Source organism: Stomoxys calcitrans, chromosome 5 (assembly GCF_963082655.1).
Source record: "Stomoxys calcitrans chromosome 5, idStoCalc2.1, whole genome shotgun sequence".
Classification (NCBI taxonomy): Eukaryota; Metazoa; Arthropoda; class Insecta; order Diptera; family Muscidae; genus Stomoxys; species Stomoxys calcitrans.
In genome coordinates, this window is record NC_081556.1 from 75,258,099 (window position 1) to 75,271,719 (window position 13,621).

A 13,621-nucleotide genomic window follows, 5' to 3' on the forward strand; every position below is an offset into this window, starting at 1 on the left:
TTTTATGTAAGGATAAAATTTGAAAGACCTTTTTTCTAAAGGCAAACTTTCAATGAAATATTGTCTAAAGGCAAATGTTGCTCAAGACCGGGAATCCTTAAAATTATTTTTTGAAAGACTTCGGTAAATTTCAATAAACTCTTTTCAAACGAAAACGTTTTTTCTAAAATTTTTTCTATAGACAATTTTCAATAAATATTTTTAAATAAATTTTATCCCATAACGCTAGACCTTCGATTCCCTTGTTCAATTTGGATGAAATTTCATATATTCATAATTTAGAGCATTTATATAGACGTAGTCATTTTTTTAAGAAAATTTAAAAAAAAAAAATTTAAAAATTTTTTGAAAATATATATTTTTTTTATTTCCTAAGCCGCAATATGTTTATAACAAAAAAAACATTTTTTAATATGTTATAATGATTTGGCGAAGAAAGGTGGATATAATTATATCGACATAAAATAGCACCTGCTGGCTTTTCACCATAAATTTATTTTTTTAATATAGAAAGCATCAAATGCAACAAGACTCTAAAAAGAATTCCAGAAATCTCACTCCTAAGAATTTTGAGAAAAATTTTTGTTGGATACTTTTAGATGCAAAAATTGCCGCCTTTCGACCCGCCAATTTTCCTCAAAACATGACCTTATACCACGGGGAAATAAGTTTTAATCTAATTTTAGTCGTCCACTTTACGCCAATCCAAATTTCATTAGGATAGCTCTTTCCTAACTCGAGCTGAAATTTTTCTATGGCAGCTCCATTCTTGGGCATTTTTCTACCCATTCGAATTTAATGGGTTAATATCATTTTCTTTAAAGATCGAATCACCCATATTAATTTGCGTTTTAAAATAATTATTTCAAATGAAACCATTTCGTTTTTTCCTTGGAATTTCCTAATTCACAATACAGTATTTGAGGCAATTGATAGGTAGCTCATGGTAAGTTAGGATCGAAATCTATCAGTCAATAGCAAACAGCGTTGATTCTAGTAGAAATTTTTTATTTCCGTATTTTGGACACAGTGAAAAATTTTTAAAATAAGCTTTTTGAATTATTGATCTTCTCCCAAAAAATTATTTTTACAATAAAAAAGACCATCGTAGCGAAGAGGTTAGCATAGCCGCCTATGATGCTGAATGCTTGGGTTCGAATCCTGGCAGGAACATCAATACATTTTTCAATGGGGGTTGTCCCCTCCTTATGCTAACAGCATTTGTGAGGTACTTTGCCATGTAAAAACTTCTCCCCAAAGAGGTGTCGCTCTGCGGCACGCCGTTCGGACTCGGCTGTATGGGAGCAAGTTTTATATTAAACTTACAGTTGTCACTAGGTCATTTGACATCAATTATTGATTAATTTCATCTACCGTGTAAAAATTAGTGGGCAAATAAAGAAAAAAGTTTACAGTTGCAATAGCGTCAAAATCTCTTCGCATTTCTGATATGTAGCATTACCACCTTCTCTTATTTTATCTCCAATAAATTAGGAAAACTTAAGGGCTTATAACGACATTATTAAAATTAGATGAATATACCCCAATAGTTGGAAGCAAGGATTACTAGACATCTTTTCCATCAAAAACGAAATAAATTCACCGACACAAACAATAACCTGTTAGAATCATAAAACTAGTTCGAGAACAATTTAAAATGAGCTCAAAAGAAATAATTTCATCAAAATACTGAAGCGGATTCGCCAAAACTATCACTATAAAACTAAGACATTCGCAAAGACAACCACATTTTGAAGGCTTTGAAAGATAAAGATCGGCCTATAAAATGTGTGAAATCGGCATTTTTCAGTAAATTTACTGTGGAGGCTAAAAATATTGTAAGGTGCAAACAATTTTTGGCATGGATTTCTTTGGATTTTTTGAACTCGAGGGGTTTTTCCAATTTCTTAATAAAAATTTGCCTTTTTGAAGTACATACAGCACCAGTTTGCGTTGACGTATCTTGTTCAAATTTCACTTAAAACGCATTTACTTTACACCCTCTTCACAAAAAAAAAAGAAAAAATTAAAATATTTGAGCAAGTTTTTTCAATAAAGACTATTAAATGAAAATACTTTTTTTGATCAAAAATTCAAAAATATACCTTTGTCACATTTTTTGACTTCCAAACTGTATAACTTTTAACTGAATAATCAAATGTGGACATTTGCACAGTAATTGTAAATTTTGTCACGAATCTAAATCATGCATAAAAATGAAAAAAAATGCAAAATACGAAGCCAATCTGGGCCTAAATTTCCACAAAGAAAAACTAAAACTAGTTTATCCCCGAAGCCAGTGGAGATATTGTATACCCCAAGCGGATTTGTAGAGATTTTGAGCACTATCTAGCAAAAAAGAAAAAAATAACTTTGAAAATCGAACTACAAGTGATCAACTTTAGGAAACTGCCATGTGGCGCCCGGGCCATCTATGGCCTTGAAATTTTGCACACGATCTCGCTGATAGCTGAACCATTCCAAATTTCAAAGAGGTATCTCTACCCGGTTTCATACGGCATATTTTTTACTAGTTTTTTCGATTTTCTCTCACTGTGCGTTGGAGCATATCTTATGTCATTGCGCGGCTTTCGCGGCTAACAGAGACCGTCACTTAGGTCGGGACACAATATTAGACATGAACCAACTGGGCTAAGCACCCGCCAGACAAGAATCTTTAAGATTACATTATTTTCGACAAAATTTGCTAATTTTATTGCTATTGAAAGGGTTTTATGAAATCGCATCGGACTAGGCACGCACCCTCTTTTCAACCCAACCTAACTTCAGCACTCTTCTGAACACCTCCGCAAAAGTCCATACAATTTGGTGCAGATTTAGATAAAGATTTAGATTCCATACTTCCACTTGCTTCACATTTACAAATAAAGCACAAAAGGTACAACTTGCGATTTTAGTAATACATATGACAAAACTTCTAAACAAAACCAAATTTTTGTTAAAATAATCAAATTATTTCATAGTATGTTAATGTGCAGTAAATGACGCCTACACCAAATCATTTTCACTCTCAATTCATAATGGTACATGGTCAGTCTTGGCGTTTTTGATAGGTTTTTTTTCTTTTGGTAGGTTGGTAGGCTAACCTCAAGTTATGGTAGGTTTTTCCCACTTATCAATAGCAAGCAAATTTTTAAAAAATCCCCAGGGATAACCCAACATTTTTTCACTTTCTTTCTTTTCAGTGTATTTATTCAGTACCACTTTGACCTCAAGTTTGAATTTTCAAACAAAAGCATTTGATATAATTAATATAAGCCTTTATTGACCCAATCTAGACTATATATCTCACGTGCTCGGCTTGGACGTCGAGGGTCTCATACTGTTAAAGAAGTTCAAATTTCAGAGAAAAAATTTAATAAGTTCTGATATTGACTACAACTGGTATATTTCGTAAATGTAGGGTAAAAACTCGGGTTTCGTGTGATTGCCTTCAATCGGATGATCAGGCTATATGGCAACTATTGTACATACAATTATGGACAGATCTGGCCCATACTCGTATTCTGAGGGGTACAATGCAACTCACTTAAACGGCGGAATCTGGAGACAGCTTTATCCGACACTGGTGTTCATCAAAATCGGGGCAAAATACAATTTTTATGAATTCAAGATTTCTTACCGGGAAATCGGTATAATGGGTGCTATATCCATATATCGACCATATTTAACTATGCAAATTTTCCCATGAACATTCCATTAAGGAACAGGGGCAAACGTCTCATGATGAAGTTTAAGCTCAATAATAAGGGGCCTCCTTTTTACAGCCGAGTTTGAACGGCATGCCGCATCGCGACACCTCTTTGCGGAGAAGTTTTTACACGCCTGCCATACCAAACGGTACAATTCCTCACATATGTCGTCAGCATTAGGAGGGGATAATCACTGCTAAAAATTTGTCCAATGTTCTCGTCAGGACTCGAACCCGTGCGTTCAGCGGCATAGTCGGACATGCTAATATCTGGGCTATATTGGCCTCCGTCTTTCCATCTCCATCTCTAACTATGGCCGATATTTTATAGGCTATAAAAAATAAAATATTACTTAGTTAATTTTAGCATTTACTTTAATCCACAACTCAACAAATATTGCATCATAAAAGCTGCTTTTGTATAATTTCAAATTTGTACAGTTTTAACCAGTCACACCCCCAATGCTTATCAAACAATGCCTACAGCCGTCTGATACACTATCATCAGCTGTAATCATTTCGAGTCAAACAAAACAATTTGTGTACCCCACAAAATTAACCCAACCGTCTGCTCCCAAGTATGCATGGGCGCTTAGACGTAAAATTCCCATCTATAGGAAAATATGATTCATTGGATAGCCAATTGAGGGAAATGTTTTTGTGACAGCTACTTGTGATTCATTCTATCGTAAATAGAAATTAAAAATTAAATTGTGGGAAAAAGACGTACTTCCTCTATGCTCTGGATACGCCAGCCTTCATAAGCGAGAAGTCAGTGCACTAAAACTTAAATTTTTAAACGCATTAAAAACTCCTTTTATATACAAGTCAAATATTTTCATTTGTTTTGTTTAATGGTTCGTTCTATAAATATCCAAAACCTGGTGAACCAACTTTCTGCAATGGTATGATGGAAGGAATAATCCTTCAACAGGTTCAGACACTTTCTTTTACCATATCTCAAATAAATGAGCATATGTTGACCAATCATGATAAAATGATCTCAAAAGATAGATTTTTGGGATTTTTCAAACCTATTATTACATACGTAATCTCCTGCCAGATGCAAAGAGGAAACCAGGTAAAAATTGTGGAAAGTGTGAAAAAAAATTTTCCCCAGTTGTTGGGGATTTTAGCGACGTCAATGATACAAAAGAACCAATCCCTGATGTCTGTGTGGAACATATATCGCATAGGTCATCGTTGCACTAAGGGGACGGAAGAACATCATGACAGCAGGTACCGATGGGTAACCAGCTGAACTATTTATGGTCAAAAGCGACACGCTGATAAGGCGTGTGGATCAGCTCGTCGGCGCAATCATGCTAGAAGAACCATATCCGGCGATTGGAATGTATCAAAATGTCCCGTGCACAAGAAGAGTCAAAACAGTATGGGTGCTATGCGCGCGCTTTAAAAATTCAACTTTACAAACAAATCCCACTAAAGCAACGCGCAAAGGTCAAACAATTTATAACTTTGACGATTGAACTCGATCCTAATCATATTTGGTTCAACTACCATGAAGCCTTATACATATAACAGTTCCAAATTTCCACGAAATCGGGTAATAAATGTGCACTTTGTATACGGTAGATCGGTCTATTTGGCAGCTATATCGAACTATGGTCTGATTTAGACAACATCCGGTTCAGTAGGCCTAGTTTAACGCGCTGTTCTAAATTCCATAGAAATCGGGTAATAAATGCGGTATTTATGGGCTTAAGACCCCAAATCGGCAGATATAAATATACATATATGGTCAGATTTTTACCATATTCGGGTCGGATTTATGGAGTCTTAATACAACTAACTGTATTACGTTTATTCGCTTAAGCCTTAAACAGGCTGATCGATCTATATGGCAACTATATATAAATATGGTTCGATCTGAGCCATATTTGGATCGGATGTAAGGAGTCTTCAAGCGGTTCACTGTTTCAAACTTCAGCGAAATGGGATAACAAAATGCACTTTTTATGATCTTTGGACCCTAAAGCCGAAAATCCATCTATGGGGCAGCTATATATTCAGCGAAATCGAATAATAAATGCGGTTGCTATGAGCCTAAGACACAAAATCGGCAGATCGGCCTAAATGGTAACTATTTACAAATATGTTCCGATGGAAATATATCGATAATAAAACTCACTGTTTAGACTAACTGACCATAATACGGTCCTGCAGGCGAAGATCCGGGCGATCACGGAATGCGTGAAGTGGTGTGGTGCTAACGCGAGGACGTCGAGTCTGAACATCCTTACCGACAGTAAAATTGCCATAAGGGCAATAACAACCGGGACGGTAAGGTCACGAACAGTCTTGCAGTGTAAGAAGGAGATTTACGCCTTCTCTGAGGATGGCAAAATCCGCATCGTTTGGGTGCGCGCCATAACGGAGTAAGGGGAAATGAAAGGACAGACGATTTGGCGGTAAAGGCCAGAGGACTGCCGTCCATAAACTTGGTTAACCCGAAGCCTTTCGGGTCGACGCAGTCTGAGTTAAGGGAGTGGGCGACGAATGCGCATGCAATATTGTGGAAGATCCAGATCGTGAGAAGACGAGGCTATTACTGAAAGGAAGCAAGAAGGAGGTCAGTATAGCTATCATATCATAACGTGACACATAGGACTACGAGCTCATTTATGTAAAATCGGTGCGGCAAATGATAGCATGTGAAGGGCATGCGGGGAAGATGATGAGACGTTGGAGCATTTCCTTTGTCATTGCCCGGCTTTCGCGTCCAACAGATACCGGTACTTAGGTGGAGACACAATATCAGACATTAACCAACTTAGGGGAGTGGTATGGAAAACAACTAAAGATTTTGTAAGTAGCACGGAATTCCTAACTTAAAGTTTTCTGTTTAGAGGTTACTTTATAGTTTTTAGAGCTCACAACAAGCCGATTACTGGCTCAGGTGTATGTCCATAGTGACATGGGGCGGATTAATATCTGCACCCTCTTTTCAACCTAACCTTACCTAACTTGTTCTAAAAGTTGTACAGATTACCCTGATGAAAAATATAAGTCACTGTTGAATTTTGTATTCCAAATTTCAACAATATCGGGTAATAAATAAAGCTTTTATAAGCTTTAGCCCCATTATCGACAGATCGGTCTATATAACAGCTATATCTAAATACAGTCCGATTTTTGCCATACTTGGGTCAGATGGCGGGTGGTCTAAAACTAATTACTGTTTCAAATTTTAGCGAAATCGGATGAATAATAAAGATTTTATGGATTTCATACTCTTAATCAGGAGATCGGTCTGTATGGCAGCTATATATAAATATTGTCCGATCCGAACCATATTTGTGACGGATGTTGGGAGACCTAAAATTACCCACTGTTTCAAATTTTAGCGAAATTGGATACAAAATAAAGCTTTTATGGGCTTTAGACCCTTTATCGGCAGATCGGTTTATATGGCAGCTGCAATATATCTAAATATAGTCCGACCTCAACCATGTTAGGAGGCTCAAACCAACTCACTGTTTGAAATTTCGGCGAAATCGGGTAATAAATAAAGCTTTTATGGGCTTCAGACCCTTAATCGGCAGATCCGTCTATATGGCAGCTATATCAAAATATAGTACGATCTGAACCATATTTGGATCAGAAGCCTTAAGCTACTCACTGTTTCAAATTTCAGCGAAATCGGATAAAAAATAAAGAATTTATGGGCATTAGACCCTTTATCGGATGATCTGTCTATATAGCAGCTATATCCAAATATGGTCCGATTTAGCCCGTTCAAGAACTTAACTTTGCCAAATTTCAGCTCAATATCTCAATTTTTGAAGGCTGTAGAGTGATTACAACAGACGGACGGACAGATATTTCCATGTGTTGCAAACGGAATGACTAAATGAATATACCCCCTATTCTACGGTGGTGAGTATAAAAAGAAAAAATTTGGCAAAACAAATCACACACAGACACATTTATATACCTTCAAAATAATGTCATCAGTTCATTGTTCCATATCACGTGACCCTGATTCTCAATTCAATTCACGTCGCATAACTCTTATCGAAGCACACTTTAAACCTCCTCCTATTATAGGCAAATAAATATGGAGAGCTATGTAAATATGGCAATTCCATGTGACACATATTCAGAGATTTGTTTGCCCCCGCGTCTGTTCAGCCAGGTTCCAGCGATCGAAGTCACATTAAATGTTATTAAAATGCGCCAACCTCTCAAGTTGATTGACATTGTGACAATCAAACCCAGTCGCATGGATGGTTGCAGGAACATTTATTGAGTCGCAATATCTGCACAAAGTGATTATGTAGACTAATGTCGATGTCGTTTCCTTTGCAATGAACTTATGGTAACTTTTGGAGTATGTCACCGAAAGTATGATGCAAATGTTTTTGTAAATTTCAATGGATAATGGCGATTACGATTTCCGTATTATGTACGAGGGATCCTCTTGGTAAATTTGAATTCAATGTTACATGTTCAAGAGGAATCTTGTTTTTAGAAATTATTGTATCATCCCACTCAAAAAAATCTTGGGATAAATATCTCAGAGAAGAAATGATGTTTATGTTAAAGGTGTATGTTAAAGGTGTACCAAACAGATACACCCCTCACCATCCTATCGTGAGAGGTATACAAATAAATTCATCTGTTTTTTTTTTACCAGTTTTCCTTACATGAGTAACAACACGAAACTTAACTTTTTGTAGTTGCTTGAACTAAAATGCCTTCTATTTGTTATGATCTCACATACCATCTCTCCAATCTCTCTCCCTCTCTCACAATCCAACTTATCTTAATTCGTAAACACTTAGGTCAATACATTTCATTTGTTTTTCAAATATTTTAAATCTTAACAAAATATCATCCATTTTCCATTCCAAATAAATACATAAAGACTTCTTAAAAAATTACGTAATTTTACATCTTTTCGTAGTTACATGCGTTGGTAATTAAAATCAATGATTACAGTCCTTCAGCGATGTGCTCTGCACTCTGGCCAGGCGCAATTGCTCCAAGGCCCGTTCGTGGGCACGGAAATGCTCTTGGCGAACCTTCTCCAGATGAATGAGAGCTGCTGCCGTATCAGCTGGTTGGAAGCTCGCATGATCGAATGGTGGTATTTTGCCGGAATCGTCCTTGACATTCTGATGTTTGGAACCAATTGAGTGTTGTGAAGATTGAATATAACGCACTGCAGGCACGATGGATTCATCCGACTTTTCAGTTTGTTGTGTAGGATAACTAGATATGGGAGACCGAGTGCTGGATTGTAGAGGCTGAGAGATTAGCTGTGGCTTTATTTCTTGTCCAATATTAATTTTATTTAGAAAAGGATTGCCCTTGTGTTGTTGTTTCGTCTTTTCTTCTTCCGTAATTACGACCTGCTGCAACTTCTCTATCTGGGGTAAAGAAGAAATACTACCTTGAAGTGGCTGGAAAATACCCTGTGCTAACATGATCTCAGGACCGTGAATTCGTCTATCCGTTTTTTGTTCTTGACCTTCGGCCGTTATGACCAATTGCGGCAATTGCTCTTGCTCTGTTTTCAGACGAAGTTTCTCCTCCAACAATTCCATTTCCAAGCGTTGCTCTTCTTCTTGTTTCAAACGCATGAGCTCTAATTCCATTTGTCGCTGCTCCTCTGCCAAGCGTTCTGCCTCTGTAATGCGGTCCATTTCTAGTTGTTTCTGTTCTGCTCGAAGGCGTTCGGCCTCACGCAAACGTTCTTCCTCCAAAAGCAATTGCTCCTCGATTATGGGATTATTTACTGGTTGTTCCTGCTGTGACTTGGAATTCTCCTCCTTTTCTATGTAAGCTTTGACTGCATTGAAGATGCGCAAATGTTGTTCACGAGCCTGCATAACTTCTGGAGTATCTTCGGGAAGCACATTTGGTTGTTGTTGCAGAGATGTAATAATGCCAACTTGGGTATCCATCGATAATGCTTTGGTTTTCTCCTCGTCTTTGTAGCGAAGATTGTGTATTGAGGCTGCGCTATCACTCATTTGAGATTGTAGCTGAAAAGGCATTTGACTTTCCTTACGGATTTGCTGCTCCAAAGACTGGAGCTTGGTTTCTGCTTCTTGGACTAAACGTAAATGTTCTCTCCGAGCTTTCAATACCTCCAAAGTATCGGCAACCACAACTGGCTGGGCTGGGTGTGAAGCAATTATTAGGCCTTGTTGAGGTTCAAGCGGAGCAACTTTTACAAGTGGTCCTGATACGTCATGCTTATGCTCTAAACCTTCTGCCCTTAGCTTTGCTTCATTCACCAATCTTAGATGTTCTTCGCGTGCTTTCACTACTTCAGGTGTATCAACTACAGCTTCAGATTGGTGATGCGGCTGCTCTGCAGGAATGTTGACTTTCAGTTGTGATACCTGTTTTTGTTCCGACTGCGCTTGGGCCTCGCGAATTTTTGCTGTAGCTTCATTGACGAAACGTAAGTGTTCCTCATGTGCCTTTCGCAGTTCCGCTGCAGATTCGAGGACAGTTTGATCTGTCACCGCAGTAGATTTCAAATCATTACGTTTGGCTTCCTCCTCATCACGCAAACTAGCCTGCTCAGCCCTCAGCTTGGCCTCATTCCACAAACGCAGATGCTCTTTTGTAGCACGTTCCACTTCTGTCAACCCATCTTGATGTTCATGCGAAGCATCTTTTACAAGGGTTACTGATACGTCTTGCTTATGTTCTAAACTTTCTGCCTTTAACTTTGCTTCATTTACCAATCTTAGATGTTCTTCGCGTGCTTTCACTAGCTCAGGTGTATCAACTACAACTTCAGATTGGTCATGCGTTTGCTCTGAGGGAACATTGATTTTTAGTTGTGATACCTGTTTTTGTCCCGTGGCTTCGTTGACCAAACGTAAGTGTTCCTCATGAGCCTTCCGCAGTTGCGCTGCTGATTCGGGGACAGATTTTTCCGTTGCCATAGTAAATGTCATTTCATTGTGTTTGGCTTCCTCCTCATCTCGCAAACTGGCCTGTTCAGCCCGCAGTTTGGCCTCATTCCACAAACGCAAGTGCTCTTGTGTGGCACGTTCCACTTCCGTCAATCCATCACCTGTTGAGGCCAAACGGTTAATTGGCTCTTCTAAAATAGGACTTTGCGTAGATACCGGACCCTCGACCAATATGCCATCAGCTTGCATTTGTAATTGCTGGACCCTATTCAATTGCTCCTGGTAGAATCGAAGGTGTTCCTGCCGAGCTAGTTTTTGCTCGGCCGTCTCTTCCACTGGCACCAGTGGTGCGGCGTGTTCAACATAAGTCTTAATCTCTCCTATGGGCTTGTGCCCAGCTTCCAATTGCAAATCTTGGATACGGGCTGCACTCCAAAGGCCCAAGTGTTCATCACGCACTCGTTTAACTTCCGGCAATTCGGCAATCGAATTGAAATTCGAAGTTAAGGCAATTTTCTCCAATGGCCTGTATTTTTCCATAAGATCTGCGGGTGGTTCTTTGCCCATGGCTCTGAAAGCATCAATTTCACTCTTCAATGCCTGATACTGCTGCAAAGACCAAGCACGGAAATGCGCTTCACGGGCTTTTGCAAATTCACCCGATTCCTCTGCAGCATAGGTTCTTATTACTGGAGTACTTATGGCTGGAGCTACACGAACGTAACTGACCTGCCGAATGCCATAGACGGGTTCTGGGTATCTGTATCCCACCAGGCGTTCGACGCCGTGACTATCCAAATAGCGGAGGTAACCCTGAACTAGGGAACTTTGCACTGGGAATTCACCACGTGAAGGATTGTAAGCCAACAATCCCGTTCGATAGGGATATCCTATGGATAGCGAATGCACGCTTCCAATGGCCAAAAGGCTTAAGAGGAATATTTTCATGATGCTACTGTGCTGGAAATACTGCTTATGGTTTGGTTATGTGAGTCAGGATATAGCGAACTTCTTAACAACTGCGCCGTTCAACCAAATCTCCTGCTGCAACTCTATCTTTGCCGCCGAACGTTTGGTGAGTGATGCCTCGTACGAAGTTCAATGGAAACTGTGACTAGCTGCTCCTTTGAGTGGTCTATTTATAGTGAACATCCTCCAAGGGAAACCTTAGAAGCATAACCGACAACAGTAGTATTCAGGCCGAAATTCGAAACGTTCTTGCTAAAGACAGATTCTCAATGATCGACCTTGATCCCTGCATAAGATGTCCGTTGCTTATCAAGGAATGCCACTGTCGATGTTCATGCCCTTTCGCAACAAAGAACTGGTCGGACAGGACAGCACCCATAAATTGTCGAGGCATCATTGGCCTTTCGTTTGCCCACGTTTAGTGCAACTCGCAAAACCCGCTACAGCGACTGCCATTAAAGGAAGCTCCTTCTTGGTCAAACATGCCCCTTTTGCATAAGCTGTTGTGGTGGTGATTGAACGGTTTCTGCTATTAAATTGTCAGCCTGCCAAAAAATGTTCGGACAATGCCTCTGGAGGCAAGTATTTTATTAAATGAAAAAATAGCGACCACAGACAATAATGCTGAACTTGTTTTATATTCACCAACAATGGTTGGTAGGTATCTACTGACTGGGTGTGCCGCTTCTTTTTGTAAGATGGAATACACTGAATATTGTTCATCTATGAGAATTATTAAAAATCAAATATAATATTCCAATGCAATTTCTCCAAAGGAAAGGTTTTTTTTCTTAATTTTTGACAAGTAAGCCGTAGATACTAAAATTTGTTCAGCCGTGAAAGCTGGCCTGGACGCCAATAATACTATACCACCATTAATCGTAACAATTGATCAAGAAATAATTAAAATCAGACTTCAATCATTCCTGCCATATTCAAATCCTTCAAATTCATGCCTTCCATATACATGTAGTGTCGACATCGCTGTCTGAAAAATCAATTCAATCAAAATCTTAGCAGGTTTACCAGGCCCATACTTGTTTAGGTTTCCCTTCAATGTTTAAAGCAAACAACACTGACCAACATGGGGACACACGCTTACCTTTAGGCAAGAGACAATGACATCCTCTATTGCTGTCTGCAACATTTTTTGTAGTCTCAAGGTCGCTGTTGGAGGCAAAGTTTTTTGTCCTTTATGTTTTTTTATCATAAGTATTGAAGTAAAAAAAAAAATAAGTAAAATGCTCTTATGCGGTTTAGCACTACTTGACACAAAACATTTTTAGATATTTTCCAGAACACAGATAATTCTTAAAAGGGCTATAAATAGTTGCACGATCAGTACAGTTACAATTCAAACACCACTTCGTTAATTAATTTTTGCATTGCAAATTTTGCCCATGAACATTCCACTAAGGAACAGGGGCAAACTTTTGTATTGCTGATTGTTAAACGCACCTGAGCATCACTCGCAATGCCGTTGTATCTTTAGAAGATGCACGATAACATTAAGGTAGACCAAACTGAAATTTTATATGAATAGTAGCTTACATGCATGTCCATAACTGCTAGCATTGGATAGAAAGTGTACTATTCCTTTGGCTATAAATCGAAATTGTGCATAAAATAATGCATCCATTATTTACCATTGTCAACGAATTATGATTGATCTGATACACCAAGAAAACAAAACACTTCCAATTGAATGGACGAAATTTTTAAGACCATGATTAAGTTTTAAAAGACTTCTATGTGCTGTCTGTGGAGATCACCGTAGTGCAGAGGTTGAATGTTCGCCAATGACGCTGAATGCCTGGTTTCGAATCCTGGCGAGAAGGCACAATGCCACGTAAAAGCACCTCCTGAAAGCACAGTGGTCTAAACGGCCAAACCAGGGTAGGTTAGATTCGGGTTATGAGGCAATCTGCCATCGGACTCACTTAGACGTTTTCGTCCATTGTTATACTACATCAACTAGAGAAGGAATAATATTGCGAATGTTCACATCCGCTAAATCAGACAAGTTCTCAAAGAAATG

General features: G+C 38.6%; 2 protein-coding genes across 2 annotated transcripts in view; one reads left to right on the forward strand and one right to left on the reverse strand.

Moving 5' to 3' along the window:
- LOC106085234 (inner centromere protein A) overlaps nucleotides 1-13,621 on the forward strand; it is a 111,265-nt gene that overhangs the window by 38,703 nt on the left and 58,941 nt on the right. The gene's annotated exons all lie outside the window — the stretch shown is intronic.
- LOC106085225 (golgin subfamily A member 6-like protein 22) lies at nucleotides 8,402-11,562 on the reverse strand. The gene has a single exon (XM_013249353.2). It carries the CDS (start codon nucleotides 11,560-11,562, stop codon nucleotides 8,665-8,667), a length of 2,898 nt encoding a protein of 965 aa, XP_013104807.2. The 3' UTR covers nucleotides 8,402-8,664.

Bases quoted from the DNA above. Each gene is read 5' to 3' on its own strand.
- LOC106085225 (XM_013249353.2), bottom strand. From the start codon at position 11,562: ATGAAAATATTCCTCTTAAGCCTTTTGGCCATTGGAAGCGTGCATTCG.